The sequence below is a fragment of the Xenopus laevis genome, chromosome 1S (assembly GCF_017654675.1).
Source record: "Xenopus laevis strain J_2021 chromosome 1S, Xenopus_laevis_v10.1, whole genome shotgun sequence".
In the NCBI taxonomy this organism is placed as follows: Eukaryota; Metazoa; Chordata; class Amphibia; order Anura; family Pipidae; genus Xenopus; species Xenopus laevis.
Window position 1 is genome coordinate 105,781,185 of NC_054372.1, and position 25,464 is coordinate 105,806,648.

Sequence of the window (25,464 nt, forward strand, 5' to 3'; positions counted from 1 at the left end):
AGCATAACTTTATATACTTTTTCATTACTTTATATACATAAAGTAATGAAAAAGTATATAAAGTTATGCTTTTTTCTATGACAAGATAGAATCATTTGGTAACTTTACTAGTGGATCAGGTCTTAACTGGTAGGATCTCTGGGTTAGGATTTTTATTATATACAGTAAAAAGCAGGTGCACATCTGGTGGTGTGGTTAAGTTACTCAGCCCTCTAGCAAAATTTCTGTAGAGGCCTCGTCCTTCAAAATGTGGATGCCCTGCCCCCTCCAGTCTAGATCTCAGGTAGATTATGAGTACACCCTGACTGAGAGAGATTGGAGTTTGATCTAACTTGACAAAACCTGACTTTTGATTTTTAATGTTGGGATGGTATGGTCAAGAAGGCCTTACTAGATGTGTAGACCAGTGTTTTCATATTGAAGAATTATAAATAACATTTTTTTTTTTACCTATGTATTATCTATTTCAGCTATATATGTTGAGATTGGACTCCTACCTTCCACCTCTAGCAATGCTGGTTTTGAATATGTGGTCCCCAAACTGTTTTTTGCAACACATCGATAGTGCCCAACATCTTCCCTTTGCACTTTTTGAATCCTTAAGCTTCCAGAGTCCAGAATAGCTATGCGAGCATTTTCCTAGGGGGAAAAAGTTATTATATCTACCAAATCTAAGCTCAGTTTTAGGACAGGATATTTTCAATTAGGCTGTGAGAGATGAAAGCCCACTTTGAAGTTAAATAACATTTTAATAAAAATAATCAGTTGATGTGCTGACAGTATAAAGAGTTGATTTTGGTTTTGTTGTAGCTCTGCAGAAACATGGCAGAGGTTGTCCCATCCTGTAAACCAAACCAACAAATCACCTCTTAGCTTTTGCAGTAAGAAGTAAAAACTGTAAACACGCTATTGATTGTTAAAGGGATACTGTCATGGGGGAAAGATTTTTTTTCAAAATGAATCAGTTAATAGTGCTGCTCCAGCAGAATTCTGCACTGAAATCCATTTCTCAAAAGAGCAAACAGATTTTTTTATATTCAATTTTGAAATCTGACATGAGGCTAGACATTTTGTCAATTTCCCAGCTGCCCCTGGTCATGTGACTTGTGCCTGCACTTTAGGAGAGAAATGCTTTCTGGCAGGCTGCTGTTTTTCCTTCTCAATGTAACGGAATGTGTCTCAGTGGGACATGGGTTTTTACTATTGAGTGTTGTTCTTAGATCTACCAGGCAGCGGTTATTTTGTGTTAGGGAGCTGCTATCTGGTTACCTTCCCATTGTTCTTTTGTTTGGCTTCTGGGGGGGAAAAGGGAGGGGGGTGATATCACTCCAACTTGCAGTACAGCAGCAAAGAGTGATTGAAGTTTATCAGAGCACAAGTCACATGACTTGGGGCAGCTGGAAAATTGACAATATGTCTAGCCCCATGTCAGATTTCAAAATTGAATATCAAAAAATCTGTTTTCTCTTCTGAGAAATGGATTTCAGTGCAGAATTCTGCTGGAGCAGCACTATTAACTGATGCGTTTTGAAAAATTTTTTTTTTACCCATGACAGTATCCCTTTAAGGATTACTAGAGAAGAGTAGGCACTACATACAAATACTGGAGGTTTTCAAAGTACATTTTTAAAAATATTCAAACAAAATAAATTCAAGCTCATCAACATTGGAAAACAGTTGAAAGTTTATTTCATTTGCACCATTGCAATGGAGAAGGGAAGGGACTCCCTATATGGAAGCAAGTTCTCAAGTTATTATTATGAAACAAAGAAAATATCTAGAGGACTCCTACAGTTATTGATAGGAGGTCAATGGAAAAGTGGGAACAGGAAGACCATTGCATAGAAAAGGTCTATGTACTTAAAAGGCAACTATTGTGAAAATGAAAATTTCAGCATACTGAAATAAGAAACTTTCTGAACATAAACTGTTTCTGTACGGTTTTCTGAAATCATCAAATTTATCTTCACTATTACTCTCTCAGCATCTGTTTCTCTTCATTCTCTCTTCATGCAGGAGTTGGGTGTCAGATATTCATTGACAGTTAGATCCAAAATATCTTATAGGGGGCTCATTTTACCTAGAAGTTGTATTAGAGCTCACTCTTAAAATCACCAGACATACTGTCTCTCTACATGCAGAATTTGTGCAAAAGGCAGTTATTTTGTCAGATTTTTGTTGTACTGAAATCAGTTGAGTGAGCTCTAATTCATCTGCTAGGAAAGGAAGCCGTTCTATAAGATATATTGGATCTATCTGTCAATGACTATCTGACACCCAACTCCTGCATGGAGAGAGAATAAAGAGAAACAAATGCTGAGAGAGGGATAGTGAAGATAAAATTGATTATTTCAGAAATGGTGCAACATTTGTAATTGATTGTATTTAGAAAGTTTCTTATTTCAGTATCCCTTAATATACTTCATCATCTGTTTGGTTCAAACTATGTCTACCATCCACCAGTGACTTATTATTTTGGGTCAAAAAAGAATCTTTCTCTGAATACTTAAAGGAAAACTATACCCCCCGAACAATGTAGGTCTCTATAAAAAGATATTGTATAAAACAGCTCATATGTAAAACCCTGCTTCAGGTAAATAGACCATTTTCATAATAGTATACTTTTTTAGTAGTATGTGCCATTGGTTAATCCTAAATAGAAAATTTAAATTTTAAATATAAAAAAAATATATATATATATATATATATATATATATATATATATATATATATATATATGATCTATTGCTTAAATATTAATTTTGGTGTTTCCTTTAAATCTTTTTCATCACTATTCATTACAAATGAGCTATTTTGGCAACCATAAAAATATGAGCTAAAATCTGACTTTCATTAGTCATCCCAAATATGGATTTATGCTAAAACACTCCCCATAACGCACCATTACCAATTCAGAATACCACTTTAAAAGCGGAAATAAAGACCCTCACAAAGTTTAGGGATTTTGTTGAAATCAGTGTGGTTGATACTAAAATGATTTAGCAAATGATCTGCTTACCTTTACAGTGTTCTCTCCTTTTAGCCATGAAACAGAAGGTTTGGGATTTCCCAGTGTATTGCATGGAAGAACAGCCTTTACTCCCTCAATAAGTTTTACATTAATTGGTGGGCGGGTTATTTTCGGCTCTAAAAGCAAAAGATACAGAATGACGTGTTACATGTCAGATTTGTATATTATATAATTACGTTCTTAAATGTCTCTTAGCGGATTAGTGTTGAGTGATCTTAAGATTAATGAATGAATGAATTTCAAATATGAGCCAGGCCAAACTGCTCAACATCAGTGCCCAAACTCTTATGGGTAAAGTAGAGGGTAAATGGTGTTTTAAAAAGAGAGGACCAATTTTTAATTCTTGAACGAGCTGTTGTACAGGGCAGTGTCCACATACTTTCGACCATTTAGTATATTTTATAACATTGTAAATGTACAATTATCAAAGTCCTATAATGTTAATTCTCCTTATAGGTATCATTCAATACTCAAAAAGGAAAGAGGAGAGCAACACGTAGGCCACTACAATTCGGGACATCCTCGGACATATTTAGAAGATTGCAAGTATGTATACATGACTTTTTAATCTCTGTTTTTTTAAACAGAAATATACTTTGGTTATTTCACATTTTGTTAGAATATTGCTTTAAATAATTTCAGAAATTATCCAACAAAACTAAATAGAAATCTTGGCAAGTGTATAAAAAAGAAATTCAGTTTGCATCCCACTGCTCCCAGATTGTTATTTAAAGTTTACGGTAATCCACTCCCTAGTTGGAAATGCAGGATTCATTCATGGGAAATGCCATTGTTTTGCTCGACTATATACAGTATGAAAGGCATTCTAGGAAGCCTGACAGGCCTGCTAATTGGGCTTTTAGAGAAGGAATAAATGCTTGACTGAATTCATGTAATGTTTATCTTATTAGCACTTACTCATTTTCACTTGCAAAGCACCACAGCTTTCTGCTGGGTCTCCTACTCCATTTTTAGCCACACAGCAGTACTCGCCATCGTCACTTTCTTCTACACTCAGAATGGTCAGGAGCTGGCCCTTTTCCCGAATGCTGTAACGCGTGTCAAACATCCTGTGAATTGTGTTAGAAGTATTTAGTCAGATCACATTTTTCATTACATCACATTAAATGCAATTTGGCAATATGGCAGACTTTTCAATTTACTGTATCGTACTGTATTGTAGGTATATTTGCTTATACTCATACTAAAACAGTAATTCAGGTTTGCCTGAAATACATGAATACATCCAATGAAAACATACAACTGACTGGGATTGCTAAAAATTATAGCTTAGCAACAGTTAGGGTTCAGATTGGACACCCCTGCACTGATCCCTTAAGCATTGAAATAACAAAAATCAAAGGAAAAATATGAAGGTGAAATATGAAATATTTATAATGCATTCTCCCTCCCCCACTGCATGCTATTTAAAGGAGAAGAGTGGTGGGGAGAGGGGATTTTAATACTATAGAGGAAGCTGACCCTGCAGTCACCGAGCCTCCTGCGACCACAGTGTCTGCTTCCTCTATAGTTATGTCATTGCACTAAGCATTTCCCTGATTCTATACAAACTTTTAATGCAATTCACTTTGAGTTACTTTGGCTGGTGCCTGTTTCCCTTTTCCTAGTTATAGTTGGCATCTTAAAGGAAACTATTAAACATATTTAGAAAGTTAACATACGTCACATTATTACAATGATTTTGTAATTTATGTTGTAAATGAATTAATTTGAGCTGATGTTTTCTTTCATTTGCACTTGTAAAATTCTGTGTTTATTAAAGTTGTTTGCCTAATTGTATTGCCTCGAGCCAACATACAGAGACTTAGCTAATAGACATGTGATGCTTGATATATGTCTCATGAGCAATAACAGGGATTGATGATGGTGGATTCTGACATATATTCATGTTGCTTAGGCGCTTGTACTAGGGGCACTTTTCCATGTCTGTTTAGACAAGTACAAGGTGAGCAAACAGAAAATGTTCTGCTCAGTTGTACTGTGCAAGCACAATTTAGATAATCTCATTGGAAACACATTTAAGCACTGATAACTCCAAAAAATGTGTTTGATAAATTTATTTCAGTTTTTGCTCTCCATGATAGGAAAGCCTCCAAAATGCACCATTGATAGCGCACAAAAAGCACTAATGCATCTATACATGCAAGTTCTTGTTATTGCTTCTCTGGCAAGTTGAAAAGGCAGCTCAAACTGTCAGTAGCATGTTTACTTTATAAAAAACTCTTTAGCAGGATCCCAGAGAAATGAGTGCTGCCTTTTCCCAGATGCCAGTTGCTGTAAGGAAATATTGGAGGTGGCTGGAATTTTAAATTAATTCGCTTTAACATGTGGGTGGCCATGGTGTTTCTGCTCAAAGGTCTGTGCTACTTTGTTCTGATGCCTAAATATAAAGGTGTTTAAAGAAACTTGGTGGCATGAACAGCAATGCCTTTAAAATCTCTTTACTGAAAAAATAATCCCCCCATTTTTATAAACCAACATAAAGAAATCTAAAGCTTCTAAATTCACAAAATTATGCCTGCAACAAAATGTCACACTTTTACATTTACTGAGAGGTTGTTTTCTTCTCTGCAATGCATTTTTCTTGGTACACTTGTATAAAAAATGTATATTGTATGTTTTCAGCTACACATAAGATTACATTACATGAATAAACTTAAACTGATTATAATTAATACAAGTTGTACCATCTGTTTGACCACTGTTTTGGTATTCTATAAACCTGCTTTCCTTTCTTGATTGTGATGTTATTTGAAAAAACATCTTGCTTCACCTTTCTGCCATTTTTATCCTGAGCTTGCTGTCTTAACTGCCACCTGACCTATCTGTCATTCCACTACTACTATTACTGTTCCTGCCTATGATTCAAATATTTATTCAGATACTGTGTATCTTTATAGACTCTGACCAGGTGTATTCAGTGTTCCACTGCTGCATGCCTGTTTTCATTACTTGTGTTGCATGGAGCAGCTTAAAATAGTACCTTTCTCTGATCATTGAATCTGACTTGTCTGTATACCCACAGATGCAAATTTATGCCAAATAACCTTTGGGCTGTTCAGTTCAAGATAGACTATAAGGGGCATATTTATCAAGGGTTGAATTTCGAATTAAAAAAACTTAGCAATTCGAATGCAAAAAGACCAACTGAAATTAAGTCGAAGTTTTTTTTTGGTCGAATAGGTCCGTTTTAGATGGAATAGGTCCTTATTCGGCCAAATTCGAATGGTCCAAATTGAAGGAATAGCACATTCGAAGTTTTTACCAAAAAAAACCTTTTTTTTCAAAGTCCACCAATTGACTCCAAATTCTAGGAGGTTCCCCATAGGCTAAAACAGCAATTTGGCAGGTTTTAGATGGCAAATTTTTAAAGAGACAGTACATGATACATTTCGATATTCAAATTTTAAATTTTTTTTCAAATTCGAATATAATTTGGACTATTCCCTAGTCGAAGTACACAAAAAATAGCTCGAAATTCAAATTTTTTTCTTTTCGAAAATTCACCTTAACCATAGATAAATCTGCCCCTAAATGTATAGTTGCTCAGTTACTGTGGATTACTATAGGTTACTGCACAGTGCATATATTGTACATTAGTAGAATACACCTATGTATTTTGTAGAGTGAAAGATATATATAGAAAAAAGAAAGACATCAAGAGGAAGAATGGAAAATATAAAGAGAATAGAAATAAGGAACAAGAGTGACATGAGAATAGACAGAGGGATAGAAATAGAGTCAAGGAGCAAAACAGACATACAGAGGTAGTAAAAGCAAATCATACAGTGGCGCCAGCCTGGAATTTGCTGCCGGACATGCTCCCACGTATTGCAAAATATTTTGAAACAGAAAGACATTAAAAAAGCTACAAGTGGTCAGAAATATCTAAATTGTAACCTCCAACAAAACCCATTTGCCAAAGAAATTCTATCTGCAAGAGTAGGGATATTCCTTGCCAAGTGTCCATCCACTGCATAAATACGCCAGCGGCTGTTTAGAGTGTTCCACAAGAGTAACATCTTTTGTTAGGGCTATTTATAAAGAAGAAGGACAAAGCTGGCACTATGTATGCTGGACTGGATCACAAAGCAGTTGGCCAATTTGACATTTAACACCAACTGTATCCAAGCAAAATTAAAATATAACAAATTACTTGCTAGTAAAATTTCCATTCCCTCTAAAATACCTAGAGTGGAAAAAATGTTCCGGGGCCTCTTTTTAACTGAACCAAAATAGGAATAGTAAAAGCATGAATTACCACCACAGCATATCATCACATGGATCATGTTAAAGGATAAGATATCAGAAAATAATTTTCAACAAAAAGAAAACGTTATTATCCTATTGTTCTACCTGTTGTTCTTCAGACATAAAGAGACATATACTGTACAAACACATGATCCAAATGAGGGTGCTCTAAAATTGGTGCAAAAGAGAGTATATACTGAAACAATTTGTTAAAGGGATCCTGTCATCAAAAAACATGTTTTTTTCAAAACACAGTGAAAATCCATTTCTCAAAAGAGGAAACAGATTTTTTTTATATTCAATTTTGAAATCTGACATGGGGCTAGACATTTTGTCAATTTCCCAGCTGCCCCTGGTCATGTGACTTGTGCCTGCACTTTAGGAGAGAAATGCTTTCTGGCAGGCTGCTGTTTTTCCTTCTCAATGTAACTGAATGTGTCTCAGTGGGACATGGGTTTTTACTATTAAGTGCTGTTCTTAGATCTACCAGGCAGCTGTTGTGTTAGGGAGCTGTTATCTGGTTACCTTCCAATTGTTCTTTTGTTTGGCTGCTGGGGGGGGGGAAGGGAGGGGGTAATATCACTCCAACTTGCAGTACAGCAGTAAAGAGTGATTGAAGTTTATCAGAGCACATGACTTGGGGCAGCTGGGAAATTGACAATATGTCTAGCCCCATGTCAGATTTCAAAATTTAATATGAAAAAATCTGTTTGCACTTTTGAGAAATGGATTTCAGTGCAGAATTCTGCAGGAGCAGCACTTTTTTCCCATGACAGTATTTACATCCAAACACACTCCTGCACTTAAAGTTGGTTGCCAATGCAATTCTGCATATGCATAAACTCATACTCAAATGAGTGCAGAGCTTAACGCAACTCAGAGCACAAATCAGTTGCTCAGGACATATAGGGAAAAACACTCCATTATGGGAATAAAAAACATTCCAAATTATACACTCACAATTGCACTTTGCATTTGCATTTGTAAATGACTGTTTTAATGTTTCATATCTATACAATTTTTCCAGTGTGTAAGAGGAAGAAAGACACATGCAGGCAGTTATAATAAATGCAAGTAACTATGAGCTCCATATGACATGAATAGAAATCCCCATTACCTTACTATGCCCAAAAGGTTACATATCAACTTCTAAATACAGTCGTTTTTTTTCTCAATATCTTGGACCGCACCCCCCCCCCCCAAATCCTACTGATCGTTACTGAGTGTTATTTTACAGACTGAAGTGTGGAGGATGAGTCTTCAACAACTGGGTCTTTACTGCTATCAGATTATTTTTTTTACTCTTCCTTTCCATACTGATACTTGTATGCATTCTGTTAGTGTTTCTAATGAGTTTGAAATGGATTTTACATGGAAATGGTACAAGATATTTATTGCGCTTAAGAATTGTTCTGCTTTAATGTAATGTGAACTACAGTGGTTGATTTGAATTACACGGTAAATACTGGCAGCTTTTCAGACTTGAAGCTTCTGCATCATAAGTTCAGTTAATGCAAGGCTTTCAGTCCTTTGTTTAAGACTAGAACTATGCAAAATTGTTTTATGTTTGATTCCAAATAGCATTCACTTATGATGATCTAATTAATTTATTTAACCACAGTGAGCAGCTGCTTATGGGATTTATACAAATCCTTTTCCTATCTTACTTTCATCTATCTATCTATCTATCTATCTATCTATCTATCTATCTATTATCTATCTATCTATCTATCTGTCTGTCTATCTATCTATCTATCTATCTATCTATCTATCTATCTATCTATCTATCTATCGTATCTATCTATCTACCTATCTAATTATTTATCATCTGTCTGTCTGTCTGTCTGCCTGTCGTATCTATCTATCTATCTATCTATCTATCTATCTATCTATCTATCATCTATCTATCATCTTTCTTTCTATCTATCTATCTATCTATCATCTATCTATCTATCTATCTACCTATCTAATTATTTATCATCTGTCTGTCTGTCTGTCGTATCTATCTATCTATCTATCTATCTATCTATCTATCTATCTATCATCTATCTATCTATCTATCTATCTATCTATCTATCTATCTATCTATCTATTTATCTATCTTTTTATCATCTATCTATCTATCTATCTATCTATCTATCTATCTACAGTATCTATCTATAGATAAATATTAATTTATTTAACCACAGTGAGAAGCTGCTTATGGGATTTATACAAATCCTGTTCCTATCTTACTTTCATCTATCTATCTATCTATCTATCTATCTATCTATCTATCTATCTATCTATCTATCTATCTATCTATCTATCTATCGTATCTATCTATCTACCTATCTAATTATTTATCATCTGTCTGTCTGTCTGTCTGCCTGTCGTATCTATCTATCTATCTATCTATCTATCATCTATCTATCATCTTTCTATCTATCTATCTATCATCTATCTATCTATCTATCTATCTATCTATCTATCTATCTACCTATCTAATTATTTATCATCTGTCTGTCTGTCTGTCGTATCTATCTATCTATCTATCTATCTATCTATCTATCTATCGTATCTATCTATCTACCTATCTAATTATTTATCATCTGTCTGTCTGTCTGTCTGCCTGTCGTATCTATCTATCTATCTATCTATCTATCTATCTATCTATCGTATCTATCTATCTACCTATCTAATTATTTATCATCTGTCTGTCTGTCTGTCTGCCTGTCGTATCTATCTATCTATCTATCTATCAATCATCTATCTATCATCTTTCTATCTATCTATCTATCATCTATCTATCTATCTATCTATCTATCTATCTATCTATCTATCTACCTATCTAATTATTTATCATCTGTCTGTCTGTCTGTCGTATCTATCTATCTATCTATCTATCTATCTATCTATCTATCTATCTATCTATCTATCTATCTATCTATCTATCTATCTATCTATCTATCTATCTATCTATCTATCTATCGTATCTATCTATCTACCTATCTAATTATTTATCATCTGTCTGTCTGTCTGTCTGCCTGTCGTATCTATCTATCTGTCTGCCTGTCGTATCTATCTATCTATCTATCTATCTATCTATCTATCTATCTATCTATCTATCTATCTATCTATCTATAATCTATCTATCTATCATCTATCTATCATCTTTCTATCTATCTATCTATCTATCTATCTATCTATCTATCTATCATCTATCTATCTATCTATCTATCTATCTATCTATCTATCTATCTACCTATCTAATTATTTATCATCTGTCTGTCTGTCTGTCGTATCTATCTATCTATCTATCTATCTATCTATCTATCTATCATCTATCTATCTATCTATCTATCTATCTATTTATCTATCTTTTTATCATCTATCTATCTATCTATCTATCTATCTATCTATCTATCTATCTATCTACAGTATCTATCTATAGATAAATATTAATTTATATAACCACAGTGAGAAGCTGCTTATGGGATTTATACAAATCCTGTTCCTATCTTACTTTCATCTATCTATCTATCTATCTATCTATCTATCTATCTATCTATCTATCTATCTATCATCTATCTATCTGTCTACAGTATCTATCTAGCTACCATCTAGCTATAATTAAAAAATAAGAATAAACATTCACAAAAGCTTTTTGAAATCATAATACTATGAGTTTGTGCCAACATGGTTTTTCGCGTAATAGATCTTGCCAGACTAACTTAATTTCTTTTTATGAGAAGGTAAGTAGAGACCTCGATTCTGGGATGGCAGTGGATGTGATTTACTTAGACTTTGCTTAAAGGAAAACTATACCCCCCAAACAATGTAGGTCTCTATAAAAAGATATTGCATAAAGCAGCTCATATGTAAAACCCTGCTTCATGTAAATAAACCATTTTCATAATAATATACTTTTCTAGTAGTATGTGCCATTGGGTTATCATAAATAGAAAATTGCCATTTTAAAAAATAAGGGCCGCCCCCTGGGATCGTAGGATTCACTGTATTCTCAAACATACCAACAAACTATACATGTTTGGTCACATGAGCCAATTAACAGACAGAGTTGTGTCTTTTGCTTCCACACTTCTTCCTGTTACAGTTAGAGTTGTAGTATTTCTGGTCAGGTGATCTCTGAGACAGCACAGAGTCCATTACGAAATGGTGGCTCAAGGCAAGAGATGTAAAAGGGCAAGATTTACTTAAATATATATTCTAGTTTGGTAAGATTCTTTAATATGCCACTTAATATGATATAAACTATCTGTTGCTTAAGTGTTCATTTTGGTGGTATAGTTTTCCTTTAAGTATTTGATACAGTGCCACACAAAAGGTTACTGGTTAAATTAAGGAATGTTGGCCTGGAACATAGTATTTGTACCTGGATAGAGAACTGGCTAAAAGATAGACTACAAAGAGTGGTGGTAAATGGAACATTTTCTAATTGGACCAGTGTTGTTAGTGGAGTACCGCAGGGCTCTGTACTAGGTCCCTTGCTTTTCAACTTGTTTATTAATGACCTGGAGGTGGGCATTCAAAGTACTGTTTTTATTTTTGCAGATGATATTATATTGTGCAGAACTATAGGTTCCATGCAGGATACTGCCACTTTGCAGAGTGATTTGTCTAAATTGGAAAACTGGGCAGCAAACTGGAAAATGAGGTTCAATGTTGATAAATGCAAGGTTATGCACTTTGGCAAAAATAATATAAATGCAAGTTATACACTAAATGGCAGTGTTTTGGGAGTTTCCTTAAATGAGAAGGATCTAGGGTTTTTTGTAGATAACAAGTTGTCTAATTCTGGGCAGTGTCATTCTGTGTCTACTAAAGCAAATAAAGTTCTGTCTTGCATAAAAAAGGGCATTAACTCAAGGGATGAAAACATAATTATGCCTCTTTATAGGTCCCTGGTGAAGCCTCATCTGGAGTATGCAGTGCAGTTTTGGACTCCAGTCCTTAAGAGGGATATAAATGAGCTGGAGAGAGTGCAGAGACGTGCAACTAAACTGGTTAGAGGTGTAGAAGACTTAAATTATGAGGGTAGACTGTCAAGGTTGGGGTTGTTTTCTCTAGAAAAAAGGCGCCTGCGAGGGGACATGATTATACATTACAAGTACATTAGAGGACATTATAGACAAATAGCAGGGGACCTTTTTACCCATAAAGTGGATTACCGTACCAGAGGCCACCACTTCAGACTAGAAGAAAAGAACTTTCATTTGAAGCAACGTAGGGGGTTCTTCACAGTCAGGACAGTGAGGTTGTGGAATGCACTGCCAGGTGATGTTGTGATGGCTGATTCAGTTAATGCCTTTAAGAATGGCTTGGATGATTTTTTGGACAGACAGAATATCAAAGGCTATTGTGATACTAAAGTCTATAATTAGTATAGGTATGGGTATATATAATTTATGTGAGGGGTGTGTGTATGGATGCTGGGTTTTCATTTGGAGGGGTTGGACTTGATGGACTTTGTCTTTTTTCAACCTGATTTAACTATGTAACTAACTATGTAACTATGTAGGTCAAGAGATGATGTTGTTGTTTAGGTTATGTTTTGCATCTAGGGACACTGCTGAAAAAAACTGCCCAACTTTCACCAGAAATATCATCCTCAAGCTGACTATTCTCATTCTTTTGAAGAGGAGATAGTGACAGGCGATGAATGGTGTTCGGTCCATCATGGCTGTTGCCATAATTACCATCAGATTCTAAAATAATCGTGGCCACGTCTAACTACAATACACACAAATACTTTTTTTTTTAAAAAGACACCTGTTTATAGTAATTTCCCTTACATTTCCCAATGAGCTCTACAACAAATACTCTGTGCAACTATGCTTTGCCATCAGACTGACAGAAATATCTGGTGTGGAGCGACAGCTGACTCCCACATGCATTAGGATGACATTGAAATCCTAAAGAACTTATGTATTTGTTAAACAAAAAAAGGCAGAACAGAAGAGGTTAACCAATTCAAATTAGAGAAGGAAATCAAAACCAATAAAGTACCATATTTAAATGTTTGTGATATTCAATTCCTGCTTTTTTATACAGTACCTTACAAAGGTTCCAATGCTAACCTGATAGGAATGTTATTCCTTGTCCATATAATCTCCGATGAGGGATTTGAATCAACTGCGCACATGAAAGTGGCGACATCTTCCACCAATCCATCCAGTGTCTCAAGAGGAGTAGTGATGAAAGGAGCTGCAGAAGAGAATTTTTTTTTACTAGTACATCAAATATTTAAAAGCATGACACTTATCCACTATAAAGACACTGTGAAATTTTAAAATGGTTGACAAAAGCAGACTTTATAAAACATTGCTGTATATATTATTTTACTTTTCTTAAGAACAAGGCTGCCATGTATCGACCAGCATTGAGTTCTGCAACTAACACCTGATGCCCTGGTTGCAAGGGGGTTTTAAATGAGCACTGAGTGAAATTTTCCTTCTGTGGCATTAATATATGACTTCTCATATGTAATGCAGCAATTTTGTCCAGCTATAGTAAGTATCTGCTCACATACACAAAATAGATACCAAAGTTGTTGGTACTAAATAAATAAGGTATATATTGAATTTGATATTATTAAACATTTATAATTAGATATCTATAATTAGATATCTATATATATTCATATATCTATCTATCTATCTATCTATCTATCTGTCTGTCTGTCTGTCTGTCTGTCTGTCTGCCTGTCTGTCTGTCTGTCTGTCTATCATCTATCTATCTATCTATCTATCTATCTATCTATCTATCTATCTCTCTCTCTCTCTCTCTCTCTCTCTCTCTCTCTCTCTCTCTCTCTCTCTCTCGCTTTCTTTCTTTCTTTCTTTCTTTCTTTCTTTCTTTCTTTCTTTCTTTCTTTCTTTCTATCTATTTATCTATCTTTCTATCTATCTATCTATCCTATTGTATTCCTGGCAGCTATGTAAAAGGACAACCCATAAGTGTTCAGAGCAAGAAGAAAGAGAGACTTGTATCCAAAAATATTACAAGGTTCTCATAAAATATTCATGGTAGCAAAAGAAAAAATTGAACAAATAGAAACAAATACCCTACCTAAACTTACTCTTGATCCACAGTTCCATAGTCCATAGCCATTGGTGCAGTGAATTTTGTGAGTAAGATAGGTGATTCTTAAATACTTTGGAGAAAGGTTACTAATGTATTATGTTATTAATTATATTATTTGTTTCTTATTACTAAAGCTGGCAGTGCACCCTGCAACAAATATGGTCTTGGTTTTACAGAAGGCAAGGAAAGAGCCATTCTTCCCAAGTAGGCTTTTGGTACTAGATTCTGACTTACCAACCAAGTTTTGGTATCCTATGCATTTGGTGAATCATGGGCCATAGAGCAGTGTTCTCACAGGTTTTCTATAAACATTTGTATAGAACTGTGATACATCAATTGAAGGCAGTTAAATAAAGTCCATCTTACACATTCATGTAAATGGCCTTTATTAGGCAGACAAGAGTAGTAAAGCAGCAATGTAAGTTGTTGATTTTCTGTTGCCAAAATATAAAAGTTTAAACAGAGAACATTTTGCACAGAATTACCGTTTCTTTGTATGGCCAGTCTGCATTTTTTCTTGATGAGACTGAGTGGTATAACTTGGCGAGATTCTAATATGAGTTTGATATCCTAGATTATGTCTGTAAATAAAATTTAACCCTTCAAGTATCATCTGTTACTTACTATTCCCAATAGCGCCAGTTGCAGTGTCATGTTAATTCGCTTATTCATATTATCATTTATTTATGTAGCATCAACCTATCAAACTAGAATATACATTGCTACTGCTCACAGATGCTTTCTGATGCCTTTTCAGTCCAACATTTATTTAGGCCCTGCTAGATCACAGCAAGGTTTAAAGTACATGACAGTCACCCTGCTATAGTGTTTTTAAGTACTGTATATACATGACAGTTAACAAATGTTCCCCCTCAAATGTCACCTCATTGCTGTTTAGGATTGGCCAACTGCCTGATTAGAGGTGAAATCCAATGTATGTGTACAGAAACCTTGAGAGAACAAGCAATGATCCCATTTGGATTAGATTCCCTTCAGAAGGCATGTGAAGTGTAAACAGTGTCAGACTGGGGAAGCAGCGCCCATTGGAAAACCAGAGGAAAGGGCCCCACCACTCTGCTTGCACCCTTCCCCCCCCAGCTAAGGGTCTACTGCTCTTACATATCGCCTGCTGCCAGTCTACATAATTATACAGCAGCAGATTATAACCAGCGCATTCCGGCCTCCTAATGCTTCAATGATGCGTTGGGCCCAACTAAGCCGTGGCCCACCAGGGTTTCTCCCCTTGCCCTGGAGGACCAGTCTGACCCTGACTCAAATTAATTAATTAATTAATTTATTTATTAAAGTTTGATTTTTTTTCTGGTTAGAGCTTTAAATTGGAAAACATTTATTAAACCCCTGATGCTGCTAAAAGTCAGAATAAAAAGTACTCCATCTCAAACCTACCAAGGTCACATAGAAGTCAATGGCAGATGTCCCGTTTACAATTGGAAGATATCATGATCGCGCTAGTTTTTTGTACAATAATCCAAATAATTTGTGGTTTTGGGATGATAATCTGAAAAAATCAGGGCATCGGATAGGAAAAAAAATCGGATTTTTTTCATGATTTTATCCAATCTTTTCCAGCATAGGATTTTTCCAGTTCATTTATTGATAAATACGGTAAAAATGTGCACGGGAGTTTGGTCGAAGTGGTTTTAAGAAAAATAGTGAGAAATGTTCATATTTTAGTAAATAACCCCTTAAATGTGCTGTCTGGGACATAACTGGTGGCATGGGGATTTTTGCAATACCATGAGCTCCATCTGATCTTATTGTCTTCAGTGAGCAGTTCTGCCTGCTACTACCCTCTAAATGTGTTAGTAGTTTTGGGTCCCCATACCAGGCTGAATCAATAGACACATGCACCAAAATAATTAGATGCTAATGGCATTTTGATACCAAATGCCTGAAATTATGTAATCCCAACTCTAAAATTTTGCTAGAATTCAGGTGCAAAATGTTGCATTGTAGGTAAAAACATGGCAATCTGCTTTGAAAATTTGTGCTTGCGCAGACTGCACTCTGTAAGTAAATGGTACTTTTTTTTATCATATTCTAAGAAATATGCAGTTTAAAATAACACTAGCTTGGTGTTTGGAAATGCGATAGATCTGATGGAGGTACAGGACTCTCTAGCAGACTAGCGCCAATGAGAAACTGGCATATTCTGAACAAGCCCCCAGGAGACATGGTGGAGCTGCCTGTAACCATGGATTTCTTTCTACTTTTGGCTTTTAGTAATCATACACAGAGGAGAGATTCCTGTTTCACTTGTGTATTTGTGATTACTACATAGCATACGTGTTACAACATGATCTTGCTGGAGAAGGCAAATGATGTCTTTAGGAATAGTATCAGATCAGGTTGTGCAGCAGGTCCCAAACAAAACACATTTTCATTAAATTGTAGCAAGCAAAGTAACTTGTTCGTAGAGAGAGACAACAAATATAACTTTGATATACACTAGGCTGAATAACTCATAAAATAAATCTAAATAAATCCACCAACAGGAATGCAATCCTTGAATATTGCTCTTGGTGCATGCGTGCACCGCTTTTTTCACACCACCAGGTGTCATGTAAAGGAAACAGAAGAAACCTTTGGACTCTATATTCCTTATATGGACTTATGACGTCATTTTTGGCGCCCAAATTCACTGATGGGGGTGGGTATTTATTCTCTACACTCTATGTACACTGTATCCTTGAGAAAGGTCCCCATGTGGGACCGAAACGTCGGATAAGATGTGATTTTTGACAAATAAATCACTAAACTACAGAGAGTGCTGATCTTCTGTTCATATATTATTCCTATTTGGATCGTGCACCTCTGGCTTCATCCTCTGGATTGAGTGCAGGCACTGCGGGACTCTATATATATATATATACAATTCAGCAAGTCCAAAATTTAAATCTATATTGGACAAACATTGGCATCTATTAAGAGAAGCGTATCCCTCTATTCTATAATTCCAACTGGGTCCTATGATGTCGTATCGTAGAGGAGCGACCATAGGGAGTAGACTGGTGAATGCCGATATACGCACACCCCCAAAAAAGGCAATGTTTTGGGGTCCCAGGAAAGAAGGCATGTATAGATGTAGAGGTTGTGCTCAGTGCCGCTATGTACTTGTGGGTCCTGAGTTTGACCATCCCCATAGAGATCAGAAGTATCAAATTAGGGGTTATAACACATGTGACACCAATTTTGCTGTATACATGCTGGTGTGTCCATGTGGGTTAGTCTATGTTGGGGAAACCACCCAAAAGGTCAAGGATAGGTTTTCCCAGCATAGATCGACTATAGATACGGGCAACAGGTCATTGCCAGTTTCTAGACATTGTCTGGAACAGGGACATACATCTGATGACTTGAAATTTAGGGTTATCCAACACGTTCCACCTCTGAAGAGAGGAGGGGATCGTGTCTTAGCACTTAAAAGAGCAGAAGTCAAATGGATTGATAGGTTAGGCACCCTTAGTCCACATGGTTTAAATCGCGATTTTGATTTGCATCTTTTTTTGTAAGTACCATTTCTATAGGCAAACATGCCTTTCGTAACTGATTCTTATAAGTATCACTTTTTGAATTTTTTTGTATTTTTTTGCATTTTCTTGCATGTATTTTTCTGCATTTTTCACCTTCTAAAGCAGCTCTGGGAGGGGGGGGGAGACTCTCTAACTGTTTTAAATTGACACATTTAGTTGATACATTTGTTATCTTTGTCCCTGCTGAGCAGAATCCCTGATCTTCACTAAAGGCAGCTGTTAAAATTGATACAATAGTTAATATTCCACAAATGTTCCTGAGAAATGTATCAAATAATTTTGGGAAAACGATATAAAAATAAAAGATGGAAAGCAAATGCAAAAAGTCTTTGTTTATGGTGAACAATCTGACAACAACTGAACTAAAGAAAAGTGTTTGGAACGTGAAGAACCCCTCTACATAAGGCACCTTAAAAGTAGGCATATGCTGTTTTGCAAGTATTATCTGCCTCACTAGCTATTTCTGAAATACAACCCCCAGAAGCCTTCTTTGGCTTGTAAATTTGTTTCTTGAATAACAGTAAAATTACCTTTGTTTTTAAACTCACTTGTATGCTGTGGCTAAATGATTTTTTTGGTGTTGATTTGTTACACATTCTTGTTTACTTAGACTGCAGCTGTTATATGAGTGCAATTCTGAACAACTCCGGCTTCAGCTAAACTACAACTCCAAACTTCCCCTGCTTTCTAAATTAAGTTTTGCAGCATTTGGAGCACAATCCTGTTTTATTATTCTATATTAGACTCAAATAGAGATTATTTTATTTATCTCATAATAAAGGTGCCTTGGTCAATATTTTCCTTGGAGACGTGTGGATAAAAGTATAATTGATATATTATTTTGTATGACAATGCCAATATATTTTCAGTATATACTGTATATCAGGAATATCCAACCTGCAGCCTTCTAGCTGTTGTCGAACTGGAACTCCCAGTCAAATGAACGACTTGAAGGGAGTTGGAGTCCAACATCAGTGGGAAGGTAATAGGTTGGGCATCCCTTATGTAGGTCAAGGTTATGCTCAAGAAAATAATCATCCTAAAAATGCAAAGATCAGTTTCCCTAAATGCACATGTCTGTTTGTTGCTCTTTGAAAGCTGTACAAAATACATTAGATGTTCAACACAATAATGACAACATTCATTTAATTTAAAATGAAAAGTAGCAATGAAGAAGCTTTTGTAATGTGAGCAATTTAAGACTATATCAGTAATATACCAATAATATCTGTAATATCAGCCCAGCTATCGCCATTATCAGCAGCTGCAGGCAGATGAATCAAAGAACTTCCTGTAGAGGCTCAACAATTGGAACATACAGTACAGCCCCTCCTTTCACTCTGCCTCAATACACAGCGTGACCAAGCTACAAGTCGAGGTTGTTCAGACAAACCTTTGGGGAGTCTTTCAGCCAAGCCCAGTGCCGCCAAAGTGAAGATAAGGAGAAGTGGAATGTATGGTAAATCTTTCATGGTTAATTCTCCCACCAAGAAAACAGCTTCCTTAGAGAAAGCAACTCAAAGAATAAGCCTGTTTCATTTTAAGCCATGTTTGTTCCAAGCGTTCTTCCGACCGATGACTGTCTGTGCAGCAGGCCCGGCCGGATCTAAGTATATTCAGGAATTCTGTGACTTGGCTCTAATGATGGACATGACCAGCTGGCGTACATCTACTTAGGTCAATGTGTGAATGCTGGGCTCAGGAAACAAGAGAGAACATTGTGATATACCATGTTGGCAGGCTCAGGACAACAGCACTAAGAGGGGAATGTAATTAAAAGTCACAGGCGTTATTTAAAATGGCGTCTTTACTTATGTTTAGCGATGCACGCAATGTGAAATCAGTTGCTGGCGAATATTACATTGCGCATTTTCGCTAAGCAAAGGTTTAGCGTTAACACCTGCGTTAACTCTGGAGTTTTGTTCAATATTCTGTTCCAAAAAAAGGTTTCACGATCGCGAAATTTTATTACATCCACTGCAAATGTTCGCAAAAACGGCGGTATTTGTTTGCAAACTTTGCAATGAAGTCGTTGAGGTCTTTAATCATTTAAAAAGGACGCAATGTCCTTCAGCATAACCAGTAGTTTCCTAGCTCCTTATGATTAATATAGAAAAGTCAGATAAGATAGGGTATATTGGGTACCATCTACTTTAATGAAGTTATGCTGCTTTAATTTAAACAATAAATAGATGTATTTATTATAATTTACAAATAACTAAAAATGTTGCCAGAAACAAAGTGGTGCAACCTGCCCCCCCTGGAGTTGCAAGATCTGCTCCCCTATTGTCACACCTCTGCACAAAACAAGTTTTTATATGTTTAAATATTTTCCCTAAAACATTTTTCAGATATTGTTTTCTAGCTACAATCACTGGGTAATTAGTATATTCAGTATATTTAGGAAATATTTCCTAGCTTCAACACTGCAATACCATCTGGGCCAAATGAAGTGTGCGGGATATGAAACAAGTTAGAATGAAGACCACCCGCAAGAGTGCACCAGACTCAATGTTTGCCAGAAGTGATGAACTGTCAGGCCGGGCCTGGCAAAAAGTGTGTGTTTTGTTGTTCATTCTGAGACACAGTTTTATATTCTGGAATTGTTGAGTCATTCCTGCTATGCAAGCTGACAGCTTGGCCATAACCACCTGTTCTGACATTCATTATACTGCAGTATTCCTCCAAATAAGGATGTCTGGGTTGTATTTAATGGTGAAAAAAACACAGAGGGGGTTGATGTTGTGACAGGGGATCAAAGAAGCCTCCATAAGCATGAGTTAATATATTTGTCTTCCAGTCTTTGCCATCTCTGAATATTCACGGGTAATAGAAAGCATTAATGCATAATGGAAACTCAACAGAAATGCCAGGCTACTAATGTGGCTTTATAAAATGTGATAAGGCTGGTTAAAGAGGGTTATAAAACAGCAACAGGAAGCACACAGTGCAATGGAAATTAAATGAGGGTGAATTGCCTGCCGTGTATTATTTACAATAATGATTTTACTAGAAGGCAGAAATGTACAGTAACCGCACTTCAATGTGCGTATAGGAATACAGTGCAAATATACCCGCTGCAAGCTTGAGAGGGAAGAGCAAACACAATAATACTACTAGTGCCATTAATGAGATAATAATCATTCTAACAAAGCAATATAATGTAACCAATTAGTTCTCGGTATAGTGTGATTCATAAGCAGCGATGCATGATCCCAGTAACAACGTGCTTGTAATGACTAAAGTCGGAGGCAATGTGGTAAACACGTGGCCTGGCAACATTAATGACTTTATAAACATTAATGACATTATAAACCAGCTCTAAGATGATTGAAACAGCAACAATTCCATTTGTACCCGTCTTCTGCTAGTGGATAATTTGATTCTGGTGGACTAAATGCCCATATCAACATGTATTCACATCACATTGTGAATTCATATATGATGAATCAGCATCATTTTGACTGATTGAAGATCTGTTGCTATTTATTTATTCATCTTTATTTGTCTATAGTTTCTAGCTTAGGGTTAAGCAGGCATACACACATCTATACAGTTAGCTGTCCAGTGTGATGTAGCTATCACCATTGTTAATCTGCTAGGTGTCCTGCCATCAAACCTTAATACATTTTTTTGCAGTTGTTTTTATGGGTCTGTGCTAGATGGAACACAATATTAGCCCCCCAATGTGCCAACCTGAGATTTCTAATGTGAGACTAAGCTGGTCGGATATACTATTCTGTCTAGATATTAAAGGGGTTCTTCTCCTTTGAATTAACTATTACTATGATGTAGAGAGTGATATTCTCACTCAATCTGCAATTGGTTTTCATTTATTATTAGTGTTTTTTGGGTTATTTAGCTTTTTATCAAGTTCAGCAATCTGGTTGCTAAGGCTCAAATTACCCTAGCAACAATGCAATGATTTGAACAAGATACAGGAATATGACTAGGAGAAGCCTGAATACAAAGATGAGTATTAAAAAGTAGCATTAACAATACATTTGCAGCCTTACAGAGAATTTCTTTTTCAGAGCGGGTCAGTGACCCCCATTTGAAAGCTGGGAAAAATCAAAAGATGAAGGCAAATAATTCAAAAACTATAAAGAAGAAACAGTGAAGGCCAATTGAAAAGTTGCTCAGAATTAACCATTCTATAACATACTGAACATTAACTTAAAGGTGAACAACCCCTTTAATACATGAATAAATGTTACCCATACAACAGAATCCAGAATATGATAAGGAATGTCATTTTAACTTCGGGTTTCAAAAGTTAGGCACCCCCAAGTGGTTGTATTTACTGACACCCCAGGTTGGCGCTCCTATCAGCAGAAAACTGCGTCATAGTGATCGTAATCTGAGCATTCTGGATTAAATACAAGGATAATATAAAATATATATATATTTTTTTAAAAATACATTTTTATCAAAACCTGGAGGCGTTTACAATGGTGGGCAAGTTTATATATATTATTTTAACTCTGCTCTCTATTAGATGTTATATTTTGTGGCACTTTGTTGTTATAGACCTGTCTTGCAAAGGGAATTTTTTATTTATACATTTTAGAGTTTCCAGAATGCTCTTTTGCTCACTGTCTCATTATGTTGTTTATAATAATTCATCTTTTCAGTACCCTAAGAAGCTTGGGGATTCACTCACATTATAATTATTCTCCCTCTGAGGAAATGTTTCTTTTCCAGGAAGCATATCAAAGTGACGTAAAATTTTGGGATGTATGTTTCCAACTAATAAAAAGTACCTCAAGAACAAAGTGTCTTAAAAGTTGTACACAGCTGATGGCACAGATGAGTTGCACATCTCTTGCATTTACTTTGACATCTATAAAAGCCGATGAACAGAAATCCTGTTTTATTCTTGGTTGACATTTCCCGGGATTAAAGGAAGTTTGACTTGCTGACAAGTGCTGACAAGTTGAGTTTAATGTGGCACAAGCTTCAGTAGATTCCAGCAAGGCACTGGAAAAACTGTTGATGTTTTTATGTTTTGAATAGGCCCATTAAATAAAGATGCAAAACTAGCCACATTTAAACTCTCACTAAGTATAAGCCTTTAGACCTAATAACCAGTACATTATTTGTCAGAGCAAAGTTGCTTTTTCGGCTAACACACTCTGTCTAGTAAAATACTCAAATTGCATCAACGCATATGTCATGCATATTAATATTCCTGGGTATCCAATCTCACTGTACAAAATATTGTAAATGCAAACTGATCTGCAGAGAAAAATGGGGTTCTTGTTAAACACATAAATCATAGATATCTGAATGAATGATTGCTGGCCCAGCCAAACACCAACTAGTGATAACAAATGAAAAGGCAACGAGTGTTAAATTAGCTAGCAGTAGAATAACTAGCCGTATCATGATGTATTTCCTCACATGTAAACCTGACCAACTATGATGCATTTAACCAATTAGGTTGCAGTCAGCAAATTTAAAGTCCGATTTGTGGAAGAAAAATCATTAGAACAATATGCTGAACTGCTTTTTCTTTTCGTTTAAACGTGTGTTTGGGCTAACATTCTCTATTTTCTCTATTCTCTATTTATAGCAATGTACCTGCCTGCCATATCAGAGATGAGGCGGGTGAAGGTCTATAAATAGAGGTGCCTTGGCAGGTTGAGAGTAGTTTGGGAGTGGGTGGGTTAGGGTCGGGTGCCGGTCAACACGCACATCACTAATCTGTAGCATTTCTATGAGGAATCCAGTACTTTTTTCAACCACTCAAAGTACCCACCTCATGTTCAACCCACCAAAGGGAGTCATTCTTGAAAAGTTCACTCATTCTCTTGCCAGCAGTATTATAAATACATACATGCTGGGCCAGACCCAAAAAAGGCTGACCTTACTGTTAAAAAGACTAATCAATTTGCATTTGTTCAACTATTTTTCCATACTTTGTTAGGGGGAGGGTAAAAGAATAGATTGTGCTTACTGATAAAGCAAATGCCAACCTTCTATGGTCTTGGACAGCATGTAATATTTTATAATTTCTAATAGGGGAAGTATGGCTACTGAAAACAACTAATAATTAATGAAAGAAGAGGATGAATGTAAGATAGGGGATTACTAAACAAGACAGAACATACTTCCACTTGAAACCAAACATGAGCATTACTCTCAGACTGATAGTTAGTTAGTTAGTTAGTTAGTTAGTTAGTTAAATTGGGTTGAAAAAAGACAAAGTCCATCAAGTTCAACCCCTCCAAATGAAAACCCAGCATCCATACACACACCCCTCCATACTTTTAATTAAATTCTATATACCTTTCCCTATACTAACTCTAGAGTTTAGTATCACAATAGCCTTTGATATTATGTCTGTCCAAAAAATCATCCAAGCCATTCTTAAAGGCATTAAGCATTTTGTTGTAAATAATGTCATGAAATATTTTTGCATAAACAACCTCTATAAGAGGTTAAGTATTACAGGGTATGTTGCCACCAGCCTCAAAGTATGTGTAGCTTGCAATCATCTTGTTCTTTAGGATCTGATTATCTGAAAGAACAAATAGGACATGAGGGGGATTTTTTCTTTGCTTTTGCCATAATGAAATAAACAAAGCCAATGTATAAATATCTCCTCTTTTCTGTACTTCTTTAAGCTGTTGGCTTCTTTTATTGCAGTTTCAGCATTGCCTCAGTCTCTCCATCAGGTTCGCTGCTTTTCAGCTCCCATTGCCCAGCCTCTAATTTCTAATACCACCTTGGGAAAAGCCAGCAGGAGGTACAGGTATGGGACCTGTTATACAGAATGCTCTGGACTTGGGACTTTGTGGATAAGGGTCTTTCTGAAATTTGGATGACCATACTTTTAGGGGGTTATTTACTCAACTCAGAATGCATAAATCCCCAAAAAAATTTTGATATTTTTTATAAAATCTGACTTTTAAAAAAAAATCACAAATTTTTCCGAATTTATTAAACCTCGAGAATGGAATAGGCTGAATTAGAAATTTCAGCATCTCAGACCTGTCGAGGTTGCATATAAGTCAGTGAGAGAAGTCCCAATGATTTTTTGATGTGCGCTAGGTTTCGTGCAATACCCCGAAGTTTTCAGGAAAAAAACCATAAGAAATGTGAGTTTTCGGGTGAAAAATCCTAAAAATCGTGATAATCAGATTTTTTCCTGCCAAGCTAATTTTCGGGAAGAAGTAATAATAATTAAGTGTAAAAAAAAAAACGAGCGGAGTTTGTAGCAGAAAATGTTGAGATAGATGCTTCTGGGTATCCAATAAAAGATCTCTTGTCATTTTGTTCTGTGTAATCAAATATCGGCCCATAGAATACGTCTTTATTAGTATTGTGCTATGGCACATGTTGGCTTATAGAAAAGGCAGAAATGTAGTTGCAAGGGTCAGTTTATGACCATGGTTGATGTTTTTCTATCTATATATATATCCCAACTACTGGGATTCTTTTTTCTGTGGGACAGGTCAGGATAGCAATTTGAAACTTTTCTGGCAAGGAAAGGGTGTGTATCATCAATAAGTCCAT

General features: G+C 35.8%; 1 protein-coding gene across 1 annotated transcript in view; it reads right to left on the bottom strand.

The window, feature by feature from the left end:
• Positions 1–19,777, bottom strand: part of musk.S (muscle associated receptor tyrosine kinase S homeolog) — a 70,623-nt gene extending 50,846 nt beyond the window's left edge. The window contains exons 1-5 of the mRNA XM_018243737.2: positions 19,337–19,777; positions 13,384–13,510; positions 3,950–4,101; positions 3,020–3,147; positions 498–639 (exon numbers count right to left, since the gene is read on the bottom strand). Of these exons, the coding sequence (XP_018099226.1) occupies positions 498–639; positions 3,020–3,147; positions 3,950–4,101; positions 13,384–13,510; positions 19,337–19,415 (628 nt within the window). The 5' untranslated portion in view covers positions 19,416–19,777. The remainder of the gene's footprint in view (positions 1–497; positions 640–3,019; positions 3,148–3,949; positions 4,102–13,383; positions 13,511–19,336) is intronic.
• Positions 19,778–25,464: the final 5,687 nt, after the last annotated feature.